The sequence below is a fragment of the Rhinoraja longicauda genome, unplaced genomic scaffold (assembly GCF_053455715.1).
Source record: "Rhinoraja longicauda isolate Sanriku21f unplaced genomic scaffold, sRhiLon1.1 Scf000129, whole genome shotgun sequence".
Lineage (NCBI taxonomy): Eukaryota > Metazoa > Chordata > Chondrichthyes > Rajiformes > Arhynchobatidae > Rhinoraja > Rhinoraja longicauda.
Genome location: NW_027601347.1, coordinates 87501 through 113804, shown reverse-complemented (window position 1 = coordinate 113804; position 26304 = coordinate 87501). Strand labels below are relative to the sequence as shown.

Genomic DNA, 26304 nt, shown 5'->3' with positions numbered 1-26304 from the left:
ATGCCTGTGTCACAGTGGTTCCTTTCTCACTGGCCACTGAGACCAAAGCAAGGTGGATACTGGTACAACACTGCTTCACCTTTCTTCACACAGCTCCATTAACCACGGTGGCATAGTGGTAGAGTTGCTGCCTTACAGCACTTGCAGCACCAGAGACCCGGGTTCAATCCTGACTACAGGTGCTGCCTGCATGGAGTTTGTACGTTCTCCCCGAGACCTACATGGGTTTTCTCCGACTTCTTCGGTTTCCTCCCACACTCCAAAGACGTACAGGTTTGTAGGTTAATTGGCTTAGTGTAAATGTAAATTGTCCCTAATGTGTGTAGGATAGTGTTAATGTGTGGGGATCGCTGGTCAGTGCGGACTTGTTGGGCCGAAGGGCATGTTTCTCTACAACTCTTGCTGTATCTCTAAAACTAAAACTAAAAACTAATCAAACCCAACACAGCTTGGGATCTGCAGCCCCTCCAGCAGTGTGACACTCCCTCAGCAATGCCCCACCACACAGTGATGATCCCTCATGACTGCCTGCGAGTGTCTGCCTTGGTTTCTGTGTTAAAGACACAGCAGGAGGGTCTTGAACCCAGAACCACCTCTCAGAGAGGTAGGAGTTTACTCCCCAGTGCTCCCACCTGTTGCCCTCAGACTGAAATCATACAATCAAACCCACTATTGATCAATGATTATCGGCATTTATTTAGTTTAGTTTAGAGATACAGCGCAGACACAGGCCCTTCGGCCCACCGAGTCCATGCCAACCAGCGATTACCGATATACTAGCACTATCCTGCACACTAGGGACAATTTATAGAAGCCAGTTAACCTGCAAACCTGTATATGACTTTGGAGTGTGGGAGAAAACCGGAGCACCCAGAGAAAACCCACAAAGGTCACGGGGAGAATGCACAAACTCCGTAGACAACACCCGTTGTCAGGATCGAACCTGGGACTCTAGCGCTGTAAAGCAGTAACTCTACCTATGCTGCCTATTGTGGGTGGAGTATTCTCCAGAGACCTGTACATAGCAATTCCCAGTGCTACCAATTGTCACTGTCTATTTCCATTTCTGTCATAGGACAAAGGTCAGAAGGACCCCAAAACCATGATGAACATGAAGCAATTTCATGAAGATATTTATGCAAACTGCCCGGTGGAAACGTCCGTATACGCGAATGTATAATTGGATCAGGAACAGGAAATGCACGCTCTGGGAATGTCACGGAAGAGGACTGTTTGGAATTCCAACATTTTCAGAGAAACCACAGGAATTAGTGCCACAAATCAATCCCCAGGATCTCCATACATCCATCTCCCATTCCTGTGTCCCATATTTCCCTTTTATCCCCTCTTACCTCTCTCCCTGTCCTCTTCCACCCATATCCCTCCCTCTGACCTTTCACTCCTCCTCTTCTCTTCTTATCTGACACCCTTTTGTCTCCATTTCACCTTCAGCCTTTGTCACTTACTCCACCCATCTGTCAATCACCATCCTCCCATGTGCCCACCTAACCCTTGTCCCAGCCCCACCTTTCCCTGCCAAATCCATCAGTCTGAAGAAGGGTCCCGACCCAAAATATTGACTGTCCATTCCCTCCAGAGATGCTGCCTGACCCGCTGAGATACTTCAGCACATTTTCTTTGTTTCAGTTTCCGGCATCTTCGGTCTCTTGTGTCTCCATTACAAAATCAAACTCTGTCTTGTGCATATATAATGATTTCAGCTCAACTGTCATCTGTGGTAGACCACATCATAGATTCAGCAATCTTATGGTGAAGAAATGTCTCTACACCTCATTCTGAAATGGCATACCCTGTATCCTGAGACTACAACTCGTGGTTCTGGACCACCCACCATCAGAAACACCTTTCCTGCATCTGATCTGTTCAAAATCATCAGAATTTTATAGTTTCAGTTAGGTTCTCTCTCATTCTTCTAAATTCCAGCGAATATATATTCTTTCTTCAATTATCATTCTTATTACAAATGGTAAACAAGAAAGCACTTTAATTAATTATCTGGAGAAATAAATATATAACTGAACATTTGCTCGCTCTCCTGATCTCCGACATTGGAGCAAAAATGGTCTATTTTAGTTCAAGAGATCCATAGTGTTCCATTGCTGAGGTAGGATTAGGGTCAGTTTGAGAATCTATGCTCTTAGTTGGTATGGTTAATTAAAGATATTGATATTTTGTTGTGGATGGTTGAAGAAGGTTACTTTTGTTGTTGTTTTAGCTAATATAAAATGAATGCTTATTTTCAGTAGAAAGCAGTAAAATGGATGCTTGTTCTGCAACAAGATGTTATCATTGGGATGGAATGTGTTTGTACGTCTAGGAGTGATAGGGAGTAGACAGGCGCTAAAGGGGTTCTTTGCTCTTAAATGACTCCCTTGTCTTATAGTGTTAGCTTGTGTATTGAAACAGTTAGAAGCAAGGCCATGCAGCTGTGGGAGGATAGATAAGGTCCTGATTCCACAATAACAACTCCTTATATGGATGTGTGTGAAAGTAGGAAGTTTCGAATCCACTCCAGGTAATTTGATGCGTTTCTCCAAAAGCATGTGACCTGTATTAATGGTTTTGTTTTCTCTGTAACTATGGGAATTGTATTGGAATTGCAATTGGTTGTTAATTTCATCTGTTACACCCCTTTTATATTTCTGTATAAAAAGTAAACAATCGTGGAAAAGTTGTTCTTTCCCTCTCCCCAGTTGAGATCTTTTCAGACACTAGCATTGTATCTGGAGATCCTCACGGGAAGATTACTTGAATAAATCTGTTGTACTCATCCAGTATTGAAGTATTTCTTTATTCAGGATGAAGGCTTAGAACTTGGATTATCAAGTCAAGAAACTATAGTTGTAGGAAAGACTAGACCAAGTTGGGCCCGTTCCTCCTAGGGTTTCCATTGCGACCTGGGGAGATCGATTTTTTCCTTTAAAATAAATTGTCTGTTAAAAAAAAAAAAAAATCTCAATGGGGGGGGGGGGGGGGGGGGGGGGGGGGGGGGTGGGGGGGGGGAGGAGAGGGAGCCACTGACGTTCCTGCCAGCGGCCATCTTTTTTTCTCCTTCACTGTGGTACCGTGCTCCTCCAGGGGAAGGGGAGCGCAATTAAAGGCAGTACAGGGGAGAGGGTGTGACCGAGCCTTGGACCTAAGCCTTTCCTGTATTGGTGTAGCACCCTCAACCCCCTACTCAATCCCCCTTATCCCCCCCTCCCTACCCCCCACTCTCCCATCTTCCCTGACCCCCACTGTCCCCCTTCTCCCCCACCCCCACTCTCTCATCCCCCCATCACCACCCCCTCCTCCCCCCCATCCGCCGTATCCTGGGTATATCCTGGCAAGACAGAGTGCCCAATGCCGAGATTCTGTCTGGCGCTGGCCTTCCGAGTATGTCCACTCTACTCAGGCAGCGCAGGCTGCGGTGGCTGGGCCATGTCCACCGCATGGAGGATGGCCGTATTCCAAAAGACATCTTCTATGGAGAGCTGACATCTGGGAGGAGAACCATCGGCCGCCCCCAGCTACGTTACAAGGATGTCTGCAAGAGAGATTTGAAGGCGCTCGACATCGATGTGGAGTCCTGGGAGAGCCTTGCAGCTGACTGCACGAGGTGGAGAGGTACCCTGAACCAACATCTCAAAACGGGGGAAGGGAAATTGATCAACGCAGCGGCAGACAAGCGGGCACGCAGAAAGGAGCGCAGCAACTTCAACAGACCAGAGACCACACACAAATGTGACCTTTGCCACAGAGACTGTCACTCCCACATTGGTCTCTTCAGCCACAAGCGACGCTGCTCTAGCCGAGGTGTGGAGCAAGCAGCCAACTAGGATGCATCACCCATGGTCAGCCATGACCGAGGGGGCCTAAGGAGACTGCATCTGCCACGCATCTGCCCACTCACTCAACCTGTCCAGGTCACCCTGCAACCTCCTAACATCCTCTTCACAGTTTACACTGCCACCCAGCTTTGTGTCATCCGCAAACTTGCTAGTGTTGCTTCTAATTCCCTCTTCCAAATCATTAATATATATGGTAAACAGTTGCGGCCCCAACACCGAGCCTTGCGGCACTCCACTCGCCACTGCCTGCCATTCTGAAAAGGACCCGTTTACTCCTACTCTTTGCTTCCCCTCTACCAATCAACTTTCTATCCATATCAACACCCTACCCCCAATACGATGTGCTCTAATTTTACTCACCAATCTCCCGTGTGGGACCTTATCAAAGGCTTTCTGGAAGTCTAGATACACTACATCCACTGGCTCCCCTTCATCCATTTTACTTGTCACGTCCTCAAAAAATTCCAGAAGATTAATCAAGCATGATTTCCCTTTCATAAATCCATGCTGACTTGGACTTATCCTTTCACTGCTATCCAAATACACCATTATTACCTCTTTAATAATTGACTCCAGCATCTTTCCCATCACCGATGTCAGGCTAACTGGTCTGTAATTCCCCATTTTCTCCCTTGCTCCTTTCTTGAAAAGTGGGATAACATTAGTGCTGATAAGTGTGAGGTGCTGCATTTTGGTAGGACAAATCAAAATAGGACGTACAGGGTAAATTGTAGGGAACAGAGGGATCTGGGAATAACTGTGCATTGTTCCCTGAAGGTGGAATCTCATGTGGATAGGGTGGTGAAGAAGGCGTTTGGTATGCTTGCCTTTATAAATCAGAGCATCGAATATAGAAGTTGGGATGTAATGTTAAAATTGTACAGGGCATTGGTGAGGCCGAATCTGGAGTATGATGTGCAGTTCTGATCGCCAAATTATAGGAAGGATGTCGACAAAATGGAGTGGGTACAGAGGAGATTACTAGAATGTTGCCTGGGTTTCAGCACTTAAGCTACAGAGAGAGGTTGAACAGGTTGGGTCTTTATTCTTTGGAGCGTAGAAGGTTGAGGGGGGACTTGATAGAGGTTTTTTAAATTTTACGAGGGAAGGACAGAGTTGACGTGGGTAGGCTTTTCCCTTTGAGAGTGGGGAAGATTCCAACAAGGGGACATAACTTCAGAATTAAGGGACAAAAGTTTAGGGGTAACATGATGGGTAACTTCTTTACTCAGAGGGTGGTGGCTGTAAGGAATGAGCCTCAGGTGGAAGTGGTGGAGGCAGGCTCGATTTTATTATTTAAGAGTAAATTGGATAGGTATATGGATGGGAGGGGATTGGAGGGTTATGGTCTGAGAGCAGGTAGATGAGACTAGGTCAGAGAAAGTGGTCGGCGTGGACGGGTAGGGCCGAATGGGCCTGTTTCCATGCTGTAATTGTTATATGCTTATATATGGTTATATTAGCTATCCTCCAATCCACAGGGACTGATCCTGAATCTATTGAACATTGGAAATTGATCACCAATGCATTCACTATTTCTAGAGCCACCTCCCTGAGGACCCTGGGATGCAGACCATCAGGCCCAGGGGATTTATCATCCTTTAGTCCCATTAGTCTACCCAATACTATTTCTCGCCTAATGAAAATTTATTTCAGTTCCTCTAGCTCCTTATATCCTCTGTCCTCCAGTACATCTGGGAGATTGTTTGTGTCTTCCTCAGTGAAGACAGATCCGAAGTACCTGTTCAACTCTTCTGCCATTTCCTTGTTACCCATAATAATTTCACCCGTGTCTGCCTTCAAGGGACCCACATTTGACTTTGCTACTCTTTTTCTCTTAACATATCTAAAGAAGCTTTTACTATCCTTCTTTATATTCTTGGCCAGCTTCCCCTCGTACTTCATCTTTTCAGCCCGTATTGCCCGTTTTGTTACTTTCTGTTGTCCTGTGAAAGTTTCCCAATCCTCTGGCTTCTGGCTACTCTTTGCTGTGTTATACATCTTTTCTTTTAGTTTTATTCCATCCCTAACTTCCCTTGTCAGCCACAGTTGCCTCCTACTGAAATTCCTGCCATTGCTGTTCCACCGTCATTCCTGCTAGGATCCCTTTCCAGTCGACCTTGGCCAGCTCCTCTCTCATGCCTTCATAGTCCCCTTTGTTCAACTGCAACACTGACACTTCCGATTTAACATTCTCCTTCTCAAATTGCAGATTAAAACTAATCATATTATGATCACTATCTCCAAGCGGTTCCTTTACCTCGAGTTCTCTTATCAAAACAGGTTCATTGGACAACACTAAATCCAGAATTGCCTTTTCTCTGGTAGGCTCCATTACAAGCTGCTCTAAGAATCCATCTCGGAGGCACTCTACAAACTTGGGGTCCAGAACCAACCTGATTTTCCCAGTCTACCTGCATAGTGAAATCCCCCATCACCATCACCACTCAGTGTGGCAACACCTTTCTTCCACGACAGCTTCCAAGTGGGTGAACCTGTTCTCAAGAGGTTCCACACCCCGGGACCGTTGCATTCCAAGTTTCCTTCCCTTTCTCACCGTCACCCACCTTCTCTCTTCCAGTCACTGTAGGACTTGTCCAGGAACGACTCAGTTTCTCAGACAGACCTGAGGTCATCCACTTGCTTCTCCAGTTCCCCAACACGGTCCTTCAGGAGCTGTACCTGGATACACTTCTCACACTTGTAGCAGCCAGAGGCACCAGCAGTGTCCCTGACCTCCCACATCCTGCAAGCATCACACTGAATCAGCTTGCCTGACATTTCCTTCTTGCGTCTCACCCTCTCCAACGTTTGGTGTGGCCTCCTCCCTCAGCCTCCACGCCGAAGACTCACAGCCAAAGCCTTGCACTTTTCTCACAGGGCACTTCCCTCGACAGGACCACACCCCTTGAACAAGCCTTGCTTATATCAGTTGCTAAATTGACTAATTGTCCAAATTACCAATCTTCCAATCTAATTGTTCAGCCAATCCCCACACTCACTCCTAACCTTCCTTCCTCTGATAAGTTTGAAGGTATGTGCTTTGCCCGACTTGTACTCAAAGACTGCGAACTGCTGTTTGCACTCTTTTTAAACCTGCACTCGACTCCCCAAGTCCAGCCAACGTTCTATCCCCTCCAACCCCTATCTCTGTAATTCCCTCCAACCCCTACACTCCTCTATGTAAACCTCTCCAACACTTGCACTCCTCTCTATCTCTGGAAACGCCTTCAACTCCTAAACTCATCATTATCTCTCTTAACCCCTCCAGCCCCTACACATATCCATGTCTCTGTAAATACCTCCAACCTCTACACCCCTCCCTGTCGCTGTAACCACCTCTGGCCCCCACGCCCCTCCCTGTCTTCCAGCTTTTTGTGTCTATCTTTGGTTTAAACCAGCGTCTAACATACCTGTTGTGAACTGCTGACTCCATCCAACTCATTCATCACCAGCCTGTCACCAGCACACATGATCGTGGACTCTCAGATAGACACAAAATGCTGGAATAACTCAGCGGGACAGGCAGCATCTTTGGAGAGAAGGAATGGGTGACGTTTCAGGTCGAGACCTTTCTTCAAACTGGTTAGGGATAAGGGAAACGAGAAATATAGACGGTGATGTGGAGAGATAAAGAACAATGAATGAAAGATGTGCAAAAAAGTAACGATGATAACGGAAACATGCCATTGAGAGCTGTTTGTAGAATGAGGGAGAGATAGAGATAGAGGGAGTGCCGGGGCTACCTGAAGTGAGAGAAATCAAGCGGAATATGAGATGCTGATCCTCCAATTTGCATTTAGTCTCATTCTGACAATGGAGGAGACCGAGGACATAAAGGTCTGTGTAGGAATGGGAAGGAGGATTCAAGTGTGCAGCAATCAGGAGATCAGGGAGGTTCAGGCGGGCTGAACTAAGGTGTTCTGTGAAATGTTTGCCCAGTCTGTGTTTTGTCTCACCGATGTATAAAACTCCACATCTTGAACAACAAATACAGTAGATGAAGTTGGAGGAGGTGTAAGTGAGCCTCTGCCTCACCTGGACTGTCGGGGTCTCTGGACGGAGACGAGGGAGAAGGTATAATGACAGGTGTTGCATTTTCTGCAGTTGTAGGGCAAGGTACCTGGGGAGGGGATGGTTTGGGTGGGAAGGGATGAGTTAACCAGGGAGTTGCGGAGGGAACGGTTTCTGTGGAAGGCGGAAAGGGGCGGAGATGGGAAAATGTGGCTCGTGGTTGGATCCCGTTGGAGGTGGCGGAAATATTGCTTGGTTATATGTTGTATACGACGGCTGATGGAGTGGAAGGTAAGGACTAGGGGGACTCTGTGTCTGTTGTGATGAGGGGGAGCAAGGGCGGTGCTGTGGGGTACCGAGGAGACACAAGTGAGGGCCTCATCTGTGATGGGAGAGGGGAACCCCCGTTCCCTAAAGAATGAGGACATCTCGGATCCCTAAAGAATGAGGACATACAGTGATCACAGGGAACAATCTAGGAGATTGCTCAATGAACAAAGAATCATCTGCTCCTTATAAACAGACTTTCCTTTTGATCTGTTTACCAGAGCAAGCACTTTAGAGGTTTTCCTTCTTCCAAATGGTCTTATAACAAATATAAATTGTGCACCTCCAAAAGACACAGCAGAGTAAACAGAGCCCAATTCCACAACATTACAGATAAGCAAATGTCCTGTTACCATTTCAACCTTATTTAATTGTTTTATGATTGTCATTTGTCCTTTGACAACAGAGAACAGAATCTGACTAAAGTAAACTGCAGTGAATGTCAGCCGAGCATGCTCAGTTTCAATCTTCTTTAAAGCACAGAATTATTACAACGCATGAAGAGGACTTTAAACATTTTAAGCTGTACCGATCCCTGTCCCTTTCTGTCTTCTTGAAGCTTTGCAATTTATTTTTGTCAACCACTTGGATAGTCCCAGCGTGTTTGCATGCTCTGCTCAGACGGAAGTGATAACTGCTTGTCGACAAATTAGCAGCTTCTGTTCTAAATAAAGGGAAAGGAACCGCAAGCCCAAAGCCACCCCATCCATTTCCTGCACCCCACCACGACCCGCATCCCACAGACTCATGACTCATGTCCAGCTTCCCCTGGACGCTCAGCCAGTCCCCTCACGTACCTCGGCCTGACCGGCCACAGCTGAAAGAAGAAGCTGGTTGTCTGTGATCCTGATCAACCCACACCTTCCTGGGTGAGGACTGGACATTGTGAAAACACTGTCCTTGTTCAGAAAGGAATGAGGGACTTGACAACAGGTTCAGCACAATGGTAAGTATACTGAATTCTCCAGTTGCAAGTGATACATCCTGCCTCCCTCTTCTTTTTCCCAGCCCCCTAATAATCCTGCTGTGGACATATTTCCACGACTATCTCCCACCACCCTGCTCACTCTGCTTCTTTGTCCTACTCCTGTTATAGACAATAGACAATACACAATAGGTGCAGGAGGAGGCCATTCAGCCCTTCGAGCCAGCACCGCCATTCAATGCGATCATGGCTGATCACTCTCAATCAGTACCCCGTTCCTGCCTTCTCCCCATACCCCCTCACTCCGCTATCCTTAAGAGCTCTATCCAGCTCTCTCTTGAAAGCTTCCAACGAACTGGCCTCCAATGCCTTCTGAGGCAGAGAATTCCACACCTTCACCACTCTCTGACTGAAAAAGTTCTTCCTCATCTCTGTTCTAAATGGCCTACCCCTTATCCTTAAACTGTGGCCCCTTGTTCTGGACTCCCCCAACATTGGGAACATGTTTCCTGCCTCTAATGTGTCCAATCCCCTAATTATCTTATATGTTTCAATAAGATCCCCCCTCATCCTTCTAAATTCCAGTGTATACAAGCCCAATCGCTCCAGCCTTTCAACATACGACAGTCCCGCCATTCCGGGAATTAACCTAGTGAACCTACGCTGCGCGCCCTCCATAGCAAGAATATCCTTCCTCAAATTTGGAGACCAAAACTGCACACAGTACTCCAGGTGCGGTCTCACCAGGGCCCGGTACAACTGTAGAAGGACCTCTTTGCTCCTATACTCAACTCCTCTTGTTACGAAGGCCAACATTCCATTGGCTTTCTTCACTGCCTGCTGTACCTGCATGCTTCCTTTCAGTGACTGATGCACTAGGACACCCAGATCTCGTTGAACTCCCCCTCCTCCTAACTTGACACCATTCAGATAATAATCTGCCTTTCTATTCTTACTTCCAAAGTGAATAACCTCACACTTATCTACATTAAACTGCATCTGCCATGTATCCGCCCACTCACACAACCTGTCCAAGTCACCCTGCAGCCTTATTGAATCTTCCTCACAATTCACACTACCCCCCAGCTTAGTATCATCTGCAAATTTGCTAATGGTACTTTTAATCCCTTCGTCTAAGTCATTAATGTATATCGTAAATAGCTGGGGTCCCAGCACCGAACCTTGCGGTACCCCACTGGTCACTGCCTGCCATTCCGAAAGGGACCCATTTATCCCCACTCTTTGCTTTCTGTCTGTCAACCAATTTTCTATCCTTGTCAGTACCCTACCCCCAATACCATGTGCCCTAATTTTGCCCACTAATCTCCTATGTGGGACCTTGTCGAAGGCTTTCTGAAAGTCGAGGTACACCACATCCACTGACTCTCCCCTGGCAATTTTCCTAGTTACATCCTCAAAAAATTCCAGTAGATTTGTCAAGCATGATTTCCCCTTCGTAAATCCATGCTTACTCGGAATGATCCTGTTACTGCTATCCAAATGCTCAGCAATTTTGTCTTTTATAATTGACTCCAGCATCTTCCCCACCACTGATGTCAGACTAACTGGTCTATAATTACCCGTTTTCTCTCTCCCTCCTTTCTTAAAAAGTGGGATAACATTTGCTATCCTCCAATCCACAGGAACTGATCCTGAATCTATAGAACATTGAAAAATGATCTCCAATGCTTCCACTATTTCTAGAGCCACCTCCTTAAGTACCCTGGGATGCAGACCATCAGGCCCTGGGGATTTATCAGCCTTCAGTCCCATCAGTCTACCCAAAACCATTTCCTGCCTAATGTGGATTTCCTTCAGTTCCTCCATCACCCTAGGTTCTCCGGCCCCTAGAACATTTGGGAGATTGTGTGTATCTTCCTCAGTGAAGACAGATCCAAACTAACGGTTTAACTCGTCTGCCATTTCTTTGTTCCCCATAATAAATTCCCCTGCTTCTGTCTTCAAGGGACCCACATTTGCCTTGACTATTTTTTTCCTCTTCACGTATCTAAAAAAACTTTTGCTATCCTCCTTTATATTATTGGCTAGTTTACCCTCGTACCTCATCTTTTCTCCCCGTATTGCCTTTTTAGTTAACTTTTGATGCTCTTTAAAAGAGTCCCAATCCTCTGTCTTCCCACTCTTCTTTGCTATGTTATACTTCCTCTCCTTAATTTTTATGCTGTCCCTGACTTCCCTTGTCAGCCACAGGTGTCTCTTACTCCCCTTAGAGTCTTTCCGCCTCTTTGGAATAAATTGATCCTGCAACCTCTGCATTATTCCCAGGAATACCTGCCATTGCTGTTCTACCGTCTTCCCTGCTAGGGCCTCTTTCCAGTCAATTTTGGCCAGCTCCTGCCTCATGCCTCTGTAATCCCCTTTGCTATACTGTAATACTGACACTTCCGATTTTCCCTTCTGCCTTTCCATTTGCAGAGTAAAACTTATCATGTTGTGATCACTGCCTCCTAATGGCTCTTTTACCTCTAGTCCCCTTATCAGATCAGGATCATTACACAACACTAAATCCAGAATTGCCTTCTCCCTGGTAGGCTCCAGTACAAGCTGTTCTAAGAATCCATCTCGAAGGCACTCTACAAACTCTCTTTCCTGGGGTCCATTTCCAACCTGATTTTCCCAGTCTACCTGCATGTTGAAATCTCCCATAACCACCGTAGCATTACATTTTTGACACGCCAATTTTATCTCCTGATTCAACTTGCACCCTATGTCGAGGCTACTGTTTGGGGGCCTATAGATAACTCCCATTAGGGTCTTTTTACCCTTACAATTTCTCATTTCTATCCATACTGAGTCAACATCTCCTGATTCTATGTCACCCCTTGCAAGGGAATGAATATCATTCCTTACCATCAGAGCAACCCCACCCCCTCTGCCCACCTGTCTGTCTTTTCTATACGTTGTGTACCCCTGAATATTCAGTTCCCAGCCCTGGTCCTCTTGTAGCCATGTCTCAGTGATCCCTACAACATCATACTTGCCCATGACTAACTGAGCCTCAAGCTCATCTGCTTTATTTTTTATACTACGCGCATTTAAGTACAACACTTTAACTTCTGTATTTACCTCCCCTCTCACATCGGTCACAATTGGCCCTGCCCTTAATTTCTTTTCCCCTCTAGAACTTCTGTTCCCATTCTTCCGAGAGTCTTTTGCAATATCTCCTGCATTCCCTTTTACCTCATCTTCATATTCACAATTTGTTAACCCCTCCCCCCCACTACTTAGTTTAAAGCCACAGGTGTCACACTAGCAAACCTGCCTGCCAGAATGTTTGTCCCCCTGCTGTTAAGATGTAACCCGTCCCTTTTATACAAGTCACCCCTAGCCCAGAAGAGATCCCAGTGGTCCAGAAATCTAAATCCCTGCTCTCTGCACCAACCCCTCAGCCATAAATTCATACCCTCTATCTCTCTGTTCCTGGCCTCACCAGCACGAGGTACCGGTAGCAGTCCAGAGATAACCACCTTCGACGTCCTACTTCTCAGTGTTTTTCCCAACTCTCTAAACTCCCGCTGTAGCACCTCCTTCCTCTTCCGCCCGACGTCATTCGTGCCCACGTGCACAACGACTTCAGGTTGATCGCCTTCCCTCACTAGGATTTTCTGAAGCCGGTCCGTGATGTGCTGAACCCTGGCACCAGGGAGGCAACAGACCATCCTCAAGTCCCTCCTGCTGCCACAGAATCTTCTGTCCGTCCCTCGGACGATGGAGTCACCGACCACTACGGCTCTTCCTGACTTCGGTCTCCCCTGTCGAGTATCCTTGCCAACAGGTCCGCCACTCGGACTGGAAACGTCTTCTGCCCCGACAGTTCCCAAGAGGGTATACCTATTTGCAATAGGCACAGCCACTGGGGTCTCCTGTAGTCCTCGTCCACTCCCCCCTGAAACAGTCTCCCACCTTCGCTCGACTTGGACCCTTGCTCATATCCCATCCCTCAGTCCAATATTTCCCCTTTATATCCCTTCTTTCCCCTCTCCCCTGTCCTTTCCACCCATATCCTTCCCTCCAGCTTTACATTTCACTCCTGATCTGGGCTGCTCCAAAAGATTAAGAAGCACAGTATCCATGTTGAAGGTAGACACAAAACGCTGGAGTAACTCAGCGAGACAGGCATCTCTGGAGAGAAAGAATTGGTGACGTTTCAGGTCGAGACCCTTCTTCTGACTAGTCTGAAGAACTAGTCTGAAGAACTGGTCTGAAGAACTGGTCTGAAGAAGGGTCTCGACCTGAAACATCGTCTAGTCTGAGCTACTCCAACATTTTGTGCCTTTCTTCAGTTTAAACCAGCATCTGCAGTTCATGTTTAGATTTAGAACTGACTTACACACAGACAGAGGTTTGTGGTGGAAGGGTATTATTCTAATTGGAGGTCTGTGATCAGTGTAGTTCCATGGGGATCTGTGTGGGACATCTGTTGTTTCTGATGTATATTTATATATATATATCAGAATCTTGGTGGTGTGTATATTCTGATATATATATATAAACAACTCAAATGTAAATGTCGATGGATTGGTTAGCCAATTTGTAGACACCACCAAGATTACTGGAGTTGCAATCTGTGAGGAAGGCTGTCAAAGTCTACAGATACAGCAATCTACAGTCTACAACAAGATCAGCTACAGCAATGGGTGGAGAAATGGCAGATGGACTTTAATACCAGCAAAGGTGAGGTGTGGCACTTTGGGAGGTCAAATGCAAGGGGAAAATATACAATTAATGGAAAGATACTTAACTGTATTGATGTACATAGGGATCTTGGGGTACAAGTTTATAACCTGTAACAACACAAGATAGAGTGGTGAATAAGGCTTGCCTTCATTGTTCGGGGCATTGAGTATAAGTGTCAGGAAGTCATGATACAGCTTTATAGGACTTTGGTTGGGACGCATTTGGAGTAATAGTTGCCCCCAATGTAAGAAGGATGTACAGGCTCTGGAAAGGGTGTGGAAGAGGTTTACATTGGTTCCCCCATTATTCTTGGACCCCCCTCTGGGTCCCCCCTTTGTTCTCGACATTCCCTCCCTGCTCTCGGTGGCTGAGGACTACGTTTGGAGTCTATGGTGGAGAGCAGGTCTACCGGTGGTCCTCTATTCTCGGCGTGTGGCGGGCCATTCTTGGTCCTCTGACTGCGGTGAGCAGGAGCTCGGTCCATGGCGGGCGTGTCCTCTGTTGTCGTGGTGGTGAGCCGGGCCTCCTTGCTGGGATCCTCCGCTTGCAGGACCCAACTGTCTATTCCCTCCACAAATGCTGCCTGACCCGCTGAGTTATTCCAGCACTTTGTTATTTTTACCAAATATTCCAGCTCCTGCTGTGTCCTGTATCACTGTGAAAATTTCTAAACTCGTTCTTCAGGCCTGGTTTCCAGGGTCTGAGACTGTGGGAGACAACTCCATCAATGGGTGGGTTTGAGGCTGTCTGTCAAAGCCATTCTGTAAGTGCAGTGGTTACTGAACATAAGTTCATAAGTCACATGAACAGAATTAGGCCATTCGGCCCATCAAGCCTACTCCACCATTCAATCATAGTTGATCTATCTTTTCCTCTCAGCCCCATTCTCCTGTCTTCTCCCCATAACCCCTGACACCCATACTCATCAAGAGCCTTCAATCTCCAGGATAGATTGAACACTGGGAGAGGCCCTGGCCTGACCCAGGACACTGCGCTGGGAGCTGGCCGGCTTCCAGAGGGAGACTTTACCTGGGACCACTCTGGAGGAACAGTGGGGTCCAAGCGCACCCAGTAGCAATGTTGGATCAGGTGAAGATCGGCCCCACTGTCCAGCAGAAGTCTGAATCTCTCGCGAGCTGCCGGGCAGGTGGAGAGATATCATTAACTATGCTGGAGTAACTCAGCAGGTCAGGCAGCATCTCGGGAGAGAAGGAATGGGTGACATTTCGGGTCGAGACCCATCATCAGACCTTCTGAAGAAGGGTCTCGACCCGAAACGTCACCCATTCCTTCTCTCCCGAGATGCTGCCTGACCTGCTGAGTTACTCCAGCATTTTGTGAATAAATCGATTTGTACCAGCATCTGCAGTTATTTTCGTATATCATTAACTATTCTCTCTTCCAGACCTGGAGAGTGGGAAACTGACGGGATATGTGGGATCGGACAATGATGGGAAAATCGTACGTCTTGCTGTCACTTCTTCAAGGTACCGTCAGCAACAGCTTGATTGTGTTTGTCTGGCCGACTGTCTGTACACATTTTCAATGATGGGGAATAACCTCCATCCCTCCTACATCCCTCACTCTCTCTGTACCCATCAGCTTGGCCCATTTATCCCTTCCTATCCACATGCCTGTCCAAAAGTATTTTAAATGTTGTTATTGTACTTGCCTCAACCACTTCCTCTGGCAGCTTGTCATATATACCCTCCACCTTTGTGTGAAAAGCCTGCCCCTCGGGTCCCCTTTAAATCTTTCCCCTCTCACCTTAAACCTGTGGCCTTTAGTTTGAGACTCCCTACAGCGGAAAGGGAATCTAAAACCTGCCTCTGGGATGAACAACCTGTGTCTCTCACTGCTCTCCACCCACCACTGTTCCCACTAGCTGCCAGAGAGATGTCAAGGTCTTCCCCTGGGCCAGTGCATGCGAGATGCATCAGCTGCCCCTCAATGAGAGATGCCCTTCATGTTTTCAGAGGCACAGAAGCATGAGAATGTATTCACAAATATTGTCATTCCACAATGCCCAGGATGCGATCCCTACACAATGGAGTCTGGTGGATCCATATGCCCTCCAGTGCCTAATGTTGTCCCTTCCCTCCTCAGCTGCAGTGTCGACAGAGTGGACAGCCAACTATCCATCAGAAGTGACAGCGCAGAGGGGTCTGTGTGCCTGGATTCCATGCCACTATAGTTACCCATCACACCTGAACAATAAACCGACTGGAATCTGGATTAACGATGAGAACTGGAACCCTAGTCCTTTAGCCTTCCACTCCGGGAATCCAGATAAAGTATCAACAAAGTTTCACAATCGGACCCGGCTGTCTGGAACCCTGAGAGATGGCAACTGTTCCCTGGTTATAGACAACATCAAACAGGAAGATGAAGGTCCTTATCATTTCAGAATTGAATTCAACAGCAAAGATCGTTACAGCTTCTTCCCTGTAACACGGCTCCGTGTTTCTGGTAAGTGTTCTGTGTAATCACTCAACAACTGATATTCAGGAAGTAGGAAGTCACACAAACTGCTTCTGCCCTATGAACACAAACCACAGCTCAGTATCACAGTTTGATGGTCAAACCCTGGCATGGGCCTCCAGTCCAATCTCACTACAGTGCTGATACTGATTCCATTATCATCAGTAAAACATCAGCACTATATCCAGCTATGTTACCAACTGTGAAACATGTTGCTAATCACACATTGCTCAGGTAATGTACACAGCAAAGAGGGACTCAAATTTGTAATCTACTTTGCAATAGCTCAGGATGCTACAATATTCTTTACAAACAATCAAGTCATCACTGGTGAAAGAGGAAACTTCAGTCTGTGATCGAACATTGGATATTGGAGTTTCAATCAGTAAGTGTGAGGTGTTGAACTTTGTGAAGTCGAATGCAAGGGGAATTTAACGGCATTGAAAATGCAAAGGGATCTTGGGGTCCAAGTCCATAACTCTGAGGGTGGCAACACAAGTAGATAGCGTGGTAAAGAAGGCTTTTGGTGTGCTTGGTCAGAGCATTGAGTCAGGAAGTCATGATGAAGCTTTACAGGCGTGTTTGGAGTATTGTGTGCAGTTCTGGTTGCTCCAAAGAAGGAAGATGTGGAAAGGAAAGGCTGCAGAGGAGGTTTATCAGAATGATACTTGGATTAGGAGGAAACAATTACAAAGTGAGGTTGGACAGATTTGAATTGTTTTCTCTGGTACACTGGAGATTGAGAGGAGACCTGATAGAAGTATATGAGATTATAATAGACACAGATAGGATAGACAATTAGAATGTTTTTGCTGGGAAGGTAATATAAAATACTAGAGGGCATAGTTTTAAGGTAAGAGGGGCAAAGTTGAAAGCAGATGTGCAGGGCAAGTTTTTCTACACAGAGGATGGTAGGCAACTGAAACATGCTATCAAGGGTGGTGGTGGTGGAGGAAGATACAATTGTGGCAGTTAAAAGACTTTGGATAGGCACATGGCTAATGGAGGGATATGAATTATGTGCAGGCAGATCGAGTTAGTCTTGGCAGCATGTTGGCACAGACCTTGTGCACCAAGTGTCCTGGTGCTGTGCTGCATTGTTCTATGTTCTATGTATTCCCCACTTGCCTGGGTTACTGCAACTCCAGCAGTAATGAGGAGCATGGATAAAGTGAGTGGGTCACAGCCCTTGCCCCGGGGTAGGTGATGCTAAAACTCAAAGGTGAGAGGGGAGAGATTTAAGAAGGATCTCAGTGGGAACTTTTTCACCCAGATAGTAGTCCACATCTGGAATGAGATGCCAGAGGAACGAAAGGAAGTGAATTTAATTACAACTTTAAAAGACATTTGGACATAAACATGGATAGGAACGATATGGAGGTATAGGGGGCAAATGTTGGCAAATAACATCCCGGAATACCAATATTGTCAGTATGGACAAGGTGAGCTGAAGGGCCTGTATCCATACTGTGTAGCTTTATGACTACACACCCTGCTCAATCTGCATCTTGTCCACCACCCCAAACTCTCCCTCCCTCTCTGCCCAAATACATTGAAAAAGCAGCCGTGTATAGCAGAATTACAGCAGCCTCTGTTGCATTTCTCTTTGGTTACTGCCACTGATACATATTCTTTATTTTTGCTGCACATGTGTAATGTAAAGTTGGGCATATTCACTGAGGGAATGACTCGAAGCTGTGATCCACTTCTCTTCTTGAAGCCAGCACAGAAATGTACTTCTCTTTAAAGAGATGGTGTCTCCCAAATTAGCTCCATGCAGGGTTCCTGTTCTACACAAGGCTGGTTAAACGATTCTGCAACAATTACTTCTCACTTAAGGTCAACCTGATTGTTGAATTCAGAAAGAGGGAGTGGGGAAACCACGTGCTGGTTTTTATTGGTGGGTTGATGGTGGAGAGTTAGTAGCTTCAAATTCCTGGATGACCTGTCGTGGGTGCAGCACATTGATCCAATTGTGAAGAAGGCAAACCAGCACCTCTACTTCCTGAGTTTAGGGAGATTTGGTACTTCTCCGAATACTCCTCCAAACTGAAGAAAGTATCCTGATTGGTTGCATCATGGAATATGGCAACTCCAATGTCCTGCCTCCAGATGGCAGCAACTATCATCAAGGATCCCCATCATGTGGGTCATGCTCTGTTCTCGCTTCTACCGACAGGTGGGTAGCTACAGAAGCCTGTCGTCCCACACCACAGCTCTGTTACTACTTTGGACAGATTCTTGAGCCGACCAACACAACTCAAATATTACTTCAGCAGTGGAACACTGCAGATCTGGCATGAATATGTACTGGCATGGACTTGCTTTCTTTTATAATTGTGTTTTTGCACTAATTCTGTTTTTATTGCAGTCTTTCTTTTATAATCTTTTGTGTAATTTATGCAAAATGTGTTTTTGTGTGTTTCATGTGCGTGTGTTGCTGCTGATTTTCACTACTATACCTCACTACTATACCTCACTACTATACCTCACTACTATACCTCACTACTATACCTCACCCTACGTGTGCATTTGACAATAGACTCGAACTTCTTCCACGTCTTCCCATGTCCCTCGTCACCACTTCAGACCCCCCTCTCTCCCCAGTGTTTATCTGGTTCCTCACAAATCCATCTCTGTTATTCACCACAAGCCCTTCTAATGGGAATGAGGTAGTGTTCCCTCGACTGGAGAGAGGAATTTCTCATGAATTCCCCACTGGATTTATCAGGTCCGTCATAAATGGAGAACCTGAGGTCCTCTCCGCCATTGCAGTGCTCCCTCAAGCTGAGCCAGCCAGTCCAAGGTCAAGTTAACAACATCTAAACTGCCAGCTGTGCTGTTCCGTCACAGGGCAACATCTGGTGATATTTCACTAAAATAAGCCGTTTCTTCGTGTATTAGATTTCACAGATAAACCCACGATATTCCCGGTTGAAACGGTGGATGGAAAGCCTGTGAACGTAACCTGCACCTTTACCACCAACACCATGTGTAATAGAGTGGTACCCACCTTCACCTGGGTCACCTCTGCTGATCAACCACCGACAGCCTCACACAGCGGAACTCAGCTGGGTGACACTCGGACGTTTACTTCTGTTCTGTCCCTGACACCATCGCTCAAACATCACGGACAAAACCTCACCTGCAGAGTCAGATACCCAACTGTTTCATCGGAGCAGACCCTCACACTGACTGTGCAATGTAAGTATGAAGATTATTGTACAGAAACAACAATAGTCAGCATTGTACACAGCATGATTCCACAGCAGCACTCGAAAATTGGCAGGAACGTCTGTCAATTCCCAAGGAACTCTGCCGAGTACTGCCCCTCCCACAGTGTGGATCTCCCTCAGCACTGCCCCCCCCCCCTCCCACAGTGTGGACCTCCCTCACCACTGCCCCTCCCACAGTGTGGACCTCCCTCAGCACTGCCCCTCCCCCCCCCCCACAGTGTGGACCTCCCTCAGCACTGCCCCTCCCACAGTGTGGACCTCCCTCAGCACTGCCCCTCCCACAGTGTGGACCTCCCTCAGCACTGCCCCTCCCCCACAGTACAGACCTCCCTCAGCACTGCCCCTCCCCCACAGTACAGACCTCCCTCAGCACTACCCCTCCCCCACAGCGTGGACCTCCCTCAGCACTGCCCCTCCTCCACAGCATGGACCTCCCTCAGCACTGCCCCTCCCCGTCCCACTGTGCTGCATTATGCCCCTTCTATCATACAGCAATTTCCTCAGTAGCCTTAACTGTGACAGAAAAAAACTTGCACGATTATCATACGTTTTCCACCAGTGATCTGTAAAGATGCCTCACAACTGGTGTACAGGCACTCATCTGTATTTGCCTTTAGATTCCCCACAGAATCTCTCAGTCGCTTCCTCCGTCAAGATGAACAATTCCAGGGTCAGTGTAAAGGAAGGGAACTCTGCAGCGTTCCTCTGCTCCGTCCAGAGTTTCCCAGCGTCCAACCTGACATGGAGACATCTTGGTGTCACACTGAACACAACAAGTTCCAACAACGAGCTGTGGTTGGACTTCCCTCAGGTGACACCGCGGCTCGCTGGGGACTATCAGTGTGTGGCGGAGAATGAACACGGGACAGCGGAGAGAACCGTGACTGTCGCCATAGATTGTGAGTGAACACACTGATATGTCTCTCCAAAGACAAACATAGGAGGCATTGTAAATTAAGCTGTAATTGCCGAAGTATTTTTCAATACACTGGACCAAGTGGATCTGTTGGGCCCAAACCTCTCCTGCATTGGTGCAGCACCCTCTGCTCCTACACTCCCCCCTGCCCTCTCCCCCCCACCCCCTTCCCACACCACACCCCTCCCTCCCCCTCCCCTCTCCTCCCTCCACCTGCCCTTCCCCTTCCCCCACTTCCACTCTCCCTCCCTCCCTCACCACCCTCCCACTCTCCCCCACCCCCTACCACCACTATCCCTCCCCCTCCCTCCCCTCTATCTTCCCCACTTCTCTCCACCTGCTCTTACCCTCCACTCCCCTTCCCCCCTCCTCCACCCCCTCCCCCTTCCCCCCACTCCATATCCAACCCCCCTTATCCCTTCCCCCCCTTTTTCCCCAAATTGGCCAGGGTTTTTTATCTGGTTTTTCGCCTCTCCCAGGAGATCACTCAGTTCTTTGGGGTGGGCGGTTGGAGCGGTTGGAGCAGCGGCCGGGCGGTAGGTTTAATAACCGAGCACGGGGCTTTGTTTGGGGAGTATGAGTGCTAGGACAGTTTTTTGTTCTGGGTGTCGGATGTGGGGAATCTGGGAGTCTGATAGTCTTCCAGACATCCACATCTGCGCCAGGTGTGACGAGATGGGGCTCCTAAGGGACTGTGTTAGGAACCTGGAGCGGCAGATTGATGACCTCCGTCTGATCAGGGAGAGTGAGGAGGTTATAGATAGGAGTTACAGAGAGGTGGTCACTCCTAGACCACGGGAGGTAGACAAGTGGGTCACTGTTAGGGGGGACAAGGAGCAGAGGCAGGGACTAGGGAGTACCCCGGTGGCTGTACCCCTTGGAAATAAGTACTCCTGTTTAAGTACTGTTGGGGGGGACAGCCTACCTGGGGGCAGCGACGGTGCCCGGGCCTCTGGCAAGGAGTCCGGCCCTGTTGCTCAGAAGGGTAGGGAAAGGAAGAGGAGAGCGATAGTAATAGGGGACTCTATAGTGAGGGGGTCAGATATGCGTTTCTGTGGACGCAGTCGGGAGACCCGGATGGTGGTTTGCCTCCCTGGTGCCGGTGTCCGGGATGTGTCTGAGCGTGTCCAGGATATCCTGAAAGGGGAGGGAGTGGAGCCAGAGGTCGTGGTACATATAGGTACCAACAATATAGGTAGGATAAGGGAAGAGGTCCTGAAAGGAGAATTTAGGGGGCTAGGAAGAGAGTTAAAAAAAAAAGGACTTCCAAAGCAATAATCTCAGGCTTACTGCCTGTGCCACGCGATAGTGAGAATAGGAATGGAGTGAGGTGGAGGATAAATACGTGGCTGAGGAACTGGTGCAGGGAGCAGGGTTTCAAGTTTCTGGATCATTGGGACCTCTTCTGGGGGAAGTATGACCTGTACAAAAAGGACGGGTTGCATCTGAACCTGAGGGGAACCAATATCCTGGCGGGGAGATTTGCTAAAATAATTGCGGAGACTTTAAACTAGTAAGGTTGGGGGGAGGGACTCAAACACAAGTAGCTAACAGGCAGTGTGTGAGGCAGGAGGCAGAAAAGGGAAACACTCAGACCCAATATGTAGGAGAGAAAGAAGGGAAAAGAAATAAACTGAGAATAAGAAATGATGGGTCCCTTAAATGTGTATATTTTAATGCTAGGAGCATTGTAAGAAAGGTGGATGAGCTTAGAGCCTGGATTGACATCTGGAAGTATGATGTTGTGGCGATCAGTGAAACATGGTTGCAGGAGGGTTGCGATTGGCAAATATATATTCCAGGATTTCATTGTTTCAGATGTGATAGAATCAGAGGGGCAAGAGGTGGGGGTGTTGCATTGCTTGTCAGGGAGGATATCACAGCAGTGCTTTGGCAGGACAGACTAGAAGGCTCGATTAGGGAGGCTGTTTCGGTGGAACTCAGAAATGAGAAAGGTTTAGCAACACTTATAGCGGTGTATTATAGACCGCCAAATAGGGAACGAGAATTGGAAGAGCAAATATGTAAGGAGATAGCAGATATTAGTAGTAAGCACAGAGTAGTGATTGTGGGTGATTTCAATTTTCCGTATATAGACTGGGAATCACATTCTGTTAAAGGGTTGGATGGTTTGGAGTTTGTAAAATGTGTGCAGGATAGTTTTTTGCAGCAATACGTAGAGAAGGGGCAGTGTTGGACCTCCTGTTAGGAAATGAGATGGGTCAGGTGACGGAGGTATGTGTTGAGGACATAGTGATCACAATGCCATTAGTTTCAATATCATTATGGAGAAGGTCAAATCTGGACCAAGGGTTGAGATTTTGGATTGGAGAAAGGCTAATTTTGAGGAGATGAGAAAGGATTTAAAAGGAGTGAAATGGAAATTTTTGTTTTATGAAAAGGATATAATAGAGAAATGGAGGATATTTAAAGGTGAAATTTTGAGAGTACAGAGTCTTTATGTCCCTGTTCGGTGGAAAGGAAAGAATAATAATTTGAAAGAGCCGTGGTTTTCCAGGGAAATTGGACACTTGGTTCGGAAAAAGAGGGAGATATACAATAAATATAAGCGGCAGGGAGTAAATGAGGTTCTTGAGGAATATAAAGAATGTAAAAGGAATCTTAAGAAGGAAATTAGAAAAGCGAAAAAAAGATATGAGGCTGCTTTGGCAAGTAATGTAAAAGTAAACCCCAAGGGGTTCTACAGATATGTCAATAGCAAAAGGATAGTGAGGGATAAAATTGGTCCATTAGAAAGTCAGAGTGGACAGCTATGTGCTGAGCCGGAAGAAATGGGGGAGATATTAAACAATTTCTTTTCTTCGGTATTTACCGAGGAGAAGGATATTGAATTATGTGAGGTAAGCGAAACAAGTGGAGTAGTGATGGAAATTAGGAGGATTAAAGAAGAGGAGGTACGGACACTTTTGAAAAATATAAAAGTGGATAAGTCTCCAGGTCCTGATAGGATATTCCCTAGGACATTGAGGGAAGTTAGTGCAGAAATAGCAGGGGCTATGACGGAAATATTTCAAACGTCATTAGAAACGGGGATGGTGCCGGAAGATTGTCGCATTGCGCATGTTGTGCCTTTGTTTAAAAAAGGTTCTAAAAGTAAACCTAGCAATTATAGACCTATTAGTTTGACGTCTGTGGTGGGGAAATTAATGGAAAAGATACTTAGGGACAATATATATAATTATTTGGATAATCAAGGCCTGATTAGAAACAGTCAACATGGATTTGTGCCTGGAAGGTCATGTTTGACTAATCTTCTTGAATTTTTTGAAGAGGTTACGAGGGAAATTGATAAGGGCAAGGCTGTGGATGTTGTCTATATGGACTTCAGTAAGGCATTTGACAAGGTTCCACATGGAAGGTTGATTAAGAAGGTTAAATCGTTGGGTATTAATAGTGAGGTTGCAAGATGGATTCAACAATGGCTGAATGGGAGATACCAGAGGGTAACGGTTGACAATTGTATGTCAGGTTGGAGGCCAGTGTCTAGTGGAGTACCCCAAGGATCTGTGTTGGGTCCACTGTTGTTTGTCATTTACATTAATGATCTGGATGATGGTGTGGCAAATTGGATTAGTAAATATGCAGATGATACTAAGATAGGTGGTGTAGTTGATAGTGAGGTAGATTTTCAAAGTCTACAGAGAGACTTGGGCCTTTTGGAAGGGTGGGCTGAAAGATGGCAGATGGAGTTTAATGCTGATAAGTGTGAGGTGCTGCATTTTGGTAGGACAAATCAAAATAGGACGTACAGGGTAAATGGTAGGGAATTGAGGAATGCAGTGGAACAGAGGGATCTGGGAATAACTGTGCATTGTTCCCTGAAGGTGGAATCTCATGTGGATAGGGTGGTGAAGAAGGCGTTTGGTATGCTTGCCTTTATAAATCAGAGCATCGAGTATAGAAGTTGGGATGTAATGTTAAAATTGTACAGGGCATTGGTGAGGCCGAATCTGGAGTATGGTGTGCAGTTCTGGTCGCCAAATTATAGGAAGGATGTCGACAAAATGGAGAGGGTACAGAGGAGATTTACTAGAATGTTGCCTGGGTTTCAGCACTTAGGCTACAGAGAGAGGTTGAACAGGTTGGGTCTTTATTCTTTGGAGCGTAGAAGGTTGAGGGGGGACGATAGAGGTTTTTAAAATTTTGAGAGGGTGGGTAGGCTTTTCCCTTTGAGAGTGGGGAAGATTCCAACAAGGGGACATAGCTTCAGAATTGAGGGACAAAGGTTTAGGGGTAACATGAGGGGGAACTTCTTTACTCAGAGGGTGGTGGCTGTATGGAATGGGCTTCCGGTGGAAGTGGTGGAGGCTGGCTCGATTTTATTATTTAAGAGTAAATTGGATAGGTATATGGATAGGAGGGGATTAGAGGGTTATGGTCTGAGTGCAGGTAGATGAGACTAGGTCAGGGAGAATGGTCGGCGTGGACTGGTAGGGCCGGACAGGCCTGTTTCCATGCTGTAGTTGTTATATGGTTATATGGTAAATGTGAATAACTTTAAAAATATAACATAAATTTCAAAGAAACTTCTTCCATAAGCACCAAAGGGACAACGGTGAGTAAGGTGGGGCCTAAAATTGTCAGGTGTTCCGTATTGGCTGTAGTTCAGGAACAAATAAACAAACAAACAAGAGTTTTAGTATATAGACTAGACCAAGTGGGCCCAAGAGGGGGAAGAGGCAAGGGGAAAGTGAGGCCTGGTACAAAAGCCTCTCCTGTATTGGTGTAGCACCCCGAAGCCCCCACTCAATCCCCCTTATCCCCCCCTCCACCACCACTGACCCACTCCATCTCAATTCCCCTCGTCAGCCAACCTTCCTTACCTTTGCCTGCTTTGCCCTTCACTCTAACGGGGACGTCCACATCCTGAGCTTTCGTCGGTACACTTTTAAAAACATCCCACCTGGCCAATGTTCCTTTCCCCTCAAATAACCTGCTCCAGTCAACTTGAGCGAGACCTTCTCTTATACCCTCAACGTTGGCCTTACCCCAGTTGACCATTTTAACACGTGGACCCTCTCCGTCCCTATCCATAACAATCCTAAACCTAATCAAACTGTGGTCAATGGTCCCAAAAGGCTCCTCCACATTAACTTGCCCTTCCCAATTTCCTAATTACTAGATCCAGAGTTGCCCCCCTCACTTTGGGGGTTACTCCAGACCCCTCAATAGTCAATGGGAATTAGAAGAACAAATGTGCCGGGGGATTGCAAACAGTTGCAGGTCAAATAAGGTAGTTGTACTAGGGGATTTTAACTTTCCCAATATAGACTGGGAAACTCATAGCGTGAAGGGTTTAGATGGGGTGCAATTCCTCACAAGTGTTTGGGAGTTTTCTAAAGCAGTATGTGGAGGCCCCCAACAATGTGATCATCCTTTTATGTTCCTCAGCTCCACCCATTGAGCCTCACTAGACGAACCATCCATAATGTCACCTCTGAACACAGCCGTGACATCCTCCTTAACCAACAATGCCACATCCCCCCCCCCCTCCTCTTTGTCCCTCACCCGTCTCTCTTGAAGCTTCTGTACCCCAGAACATTGAGCTGCCAGTCCTGCTCCTCCCTTAACCAGGTTCCAGTCATGGCTACAACGTCCCAGTTGCTTGTACCTATCCATGCCCTCTCAACTGCCTTACCCGTCAGGCCCCTTGCATTAAAATACGTGCAGTTTAAACCAACCCTCCTTCCTCGTTCTCCATCTTTCACCTGCCTATTCTGTCCACTAACCTTCCACACCACCCTCTGTGCCTCTGTCCTGCACAAGGTCCCAGCCCCCTGCCAATCTAGTTTAAACCCTCCCGTGTAGCATTAGCAAACCTGCCCGCTAGGATGT

General features: G+C 46.9%; 1 protein-coding gene across 1 annotated transcript in view; it reads left to right on the top strand.

Moving 5' to 3' along the window:
* The first annotated feature begins 9039 nt into the window (after positions 1–9039).
* LOC144590099 (sialic acid-binding Ig-like lectin 13) overlaps positions 9040–26304 on the top strand; it is a 36702-nt gene continuing 19437 nt past the window's right edge. Inside the window, exons 1-5 of the mRNA XM_078394962.1 lie at positions 9040–9138; positions 15221–15302; positions 15922–16284; positions 19201–19500; positions 20150–20431. Coding sequence (XP_078251088.1) covers positions 15248–15302; positions 15922–16284; positions 19201–19500; positions 20150–20431 — 1000 coding nt within the window. The 5' untranslated portion in view covers positions 9040–9138; positions 15221–15247. The remainder of the gene's footprint in view (positions 9139–15220; positions 15303–15921; positions 16285–19200; positions 19501–20149; positions 20432–26304) is intronic.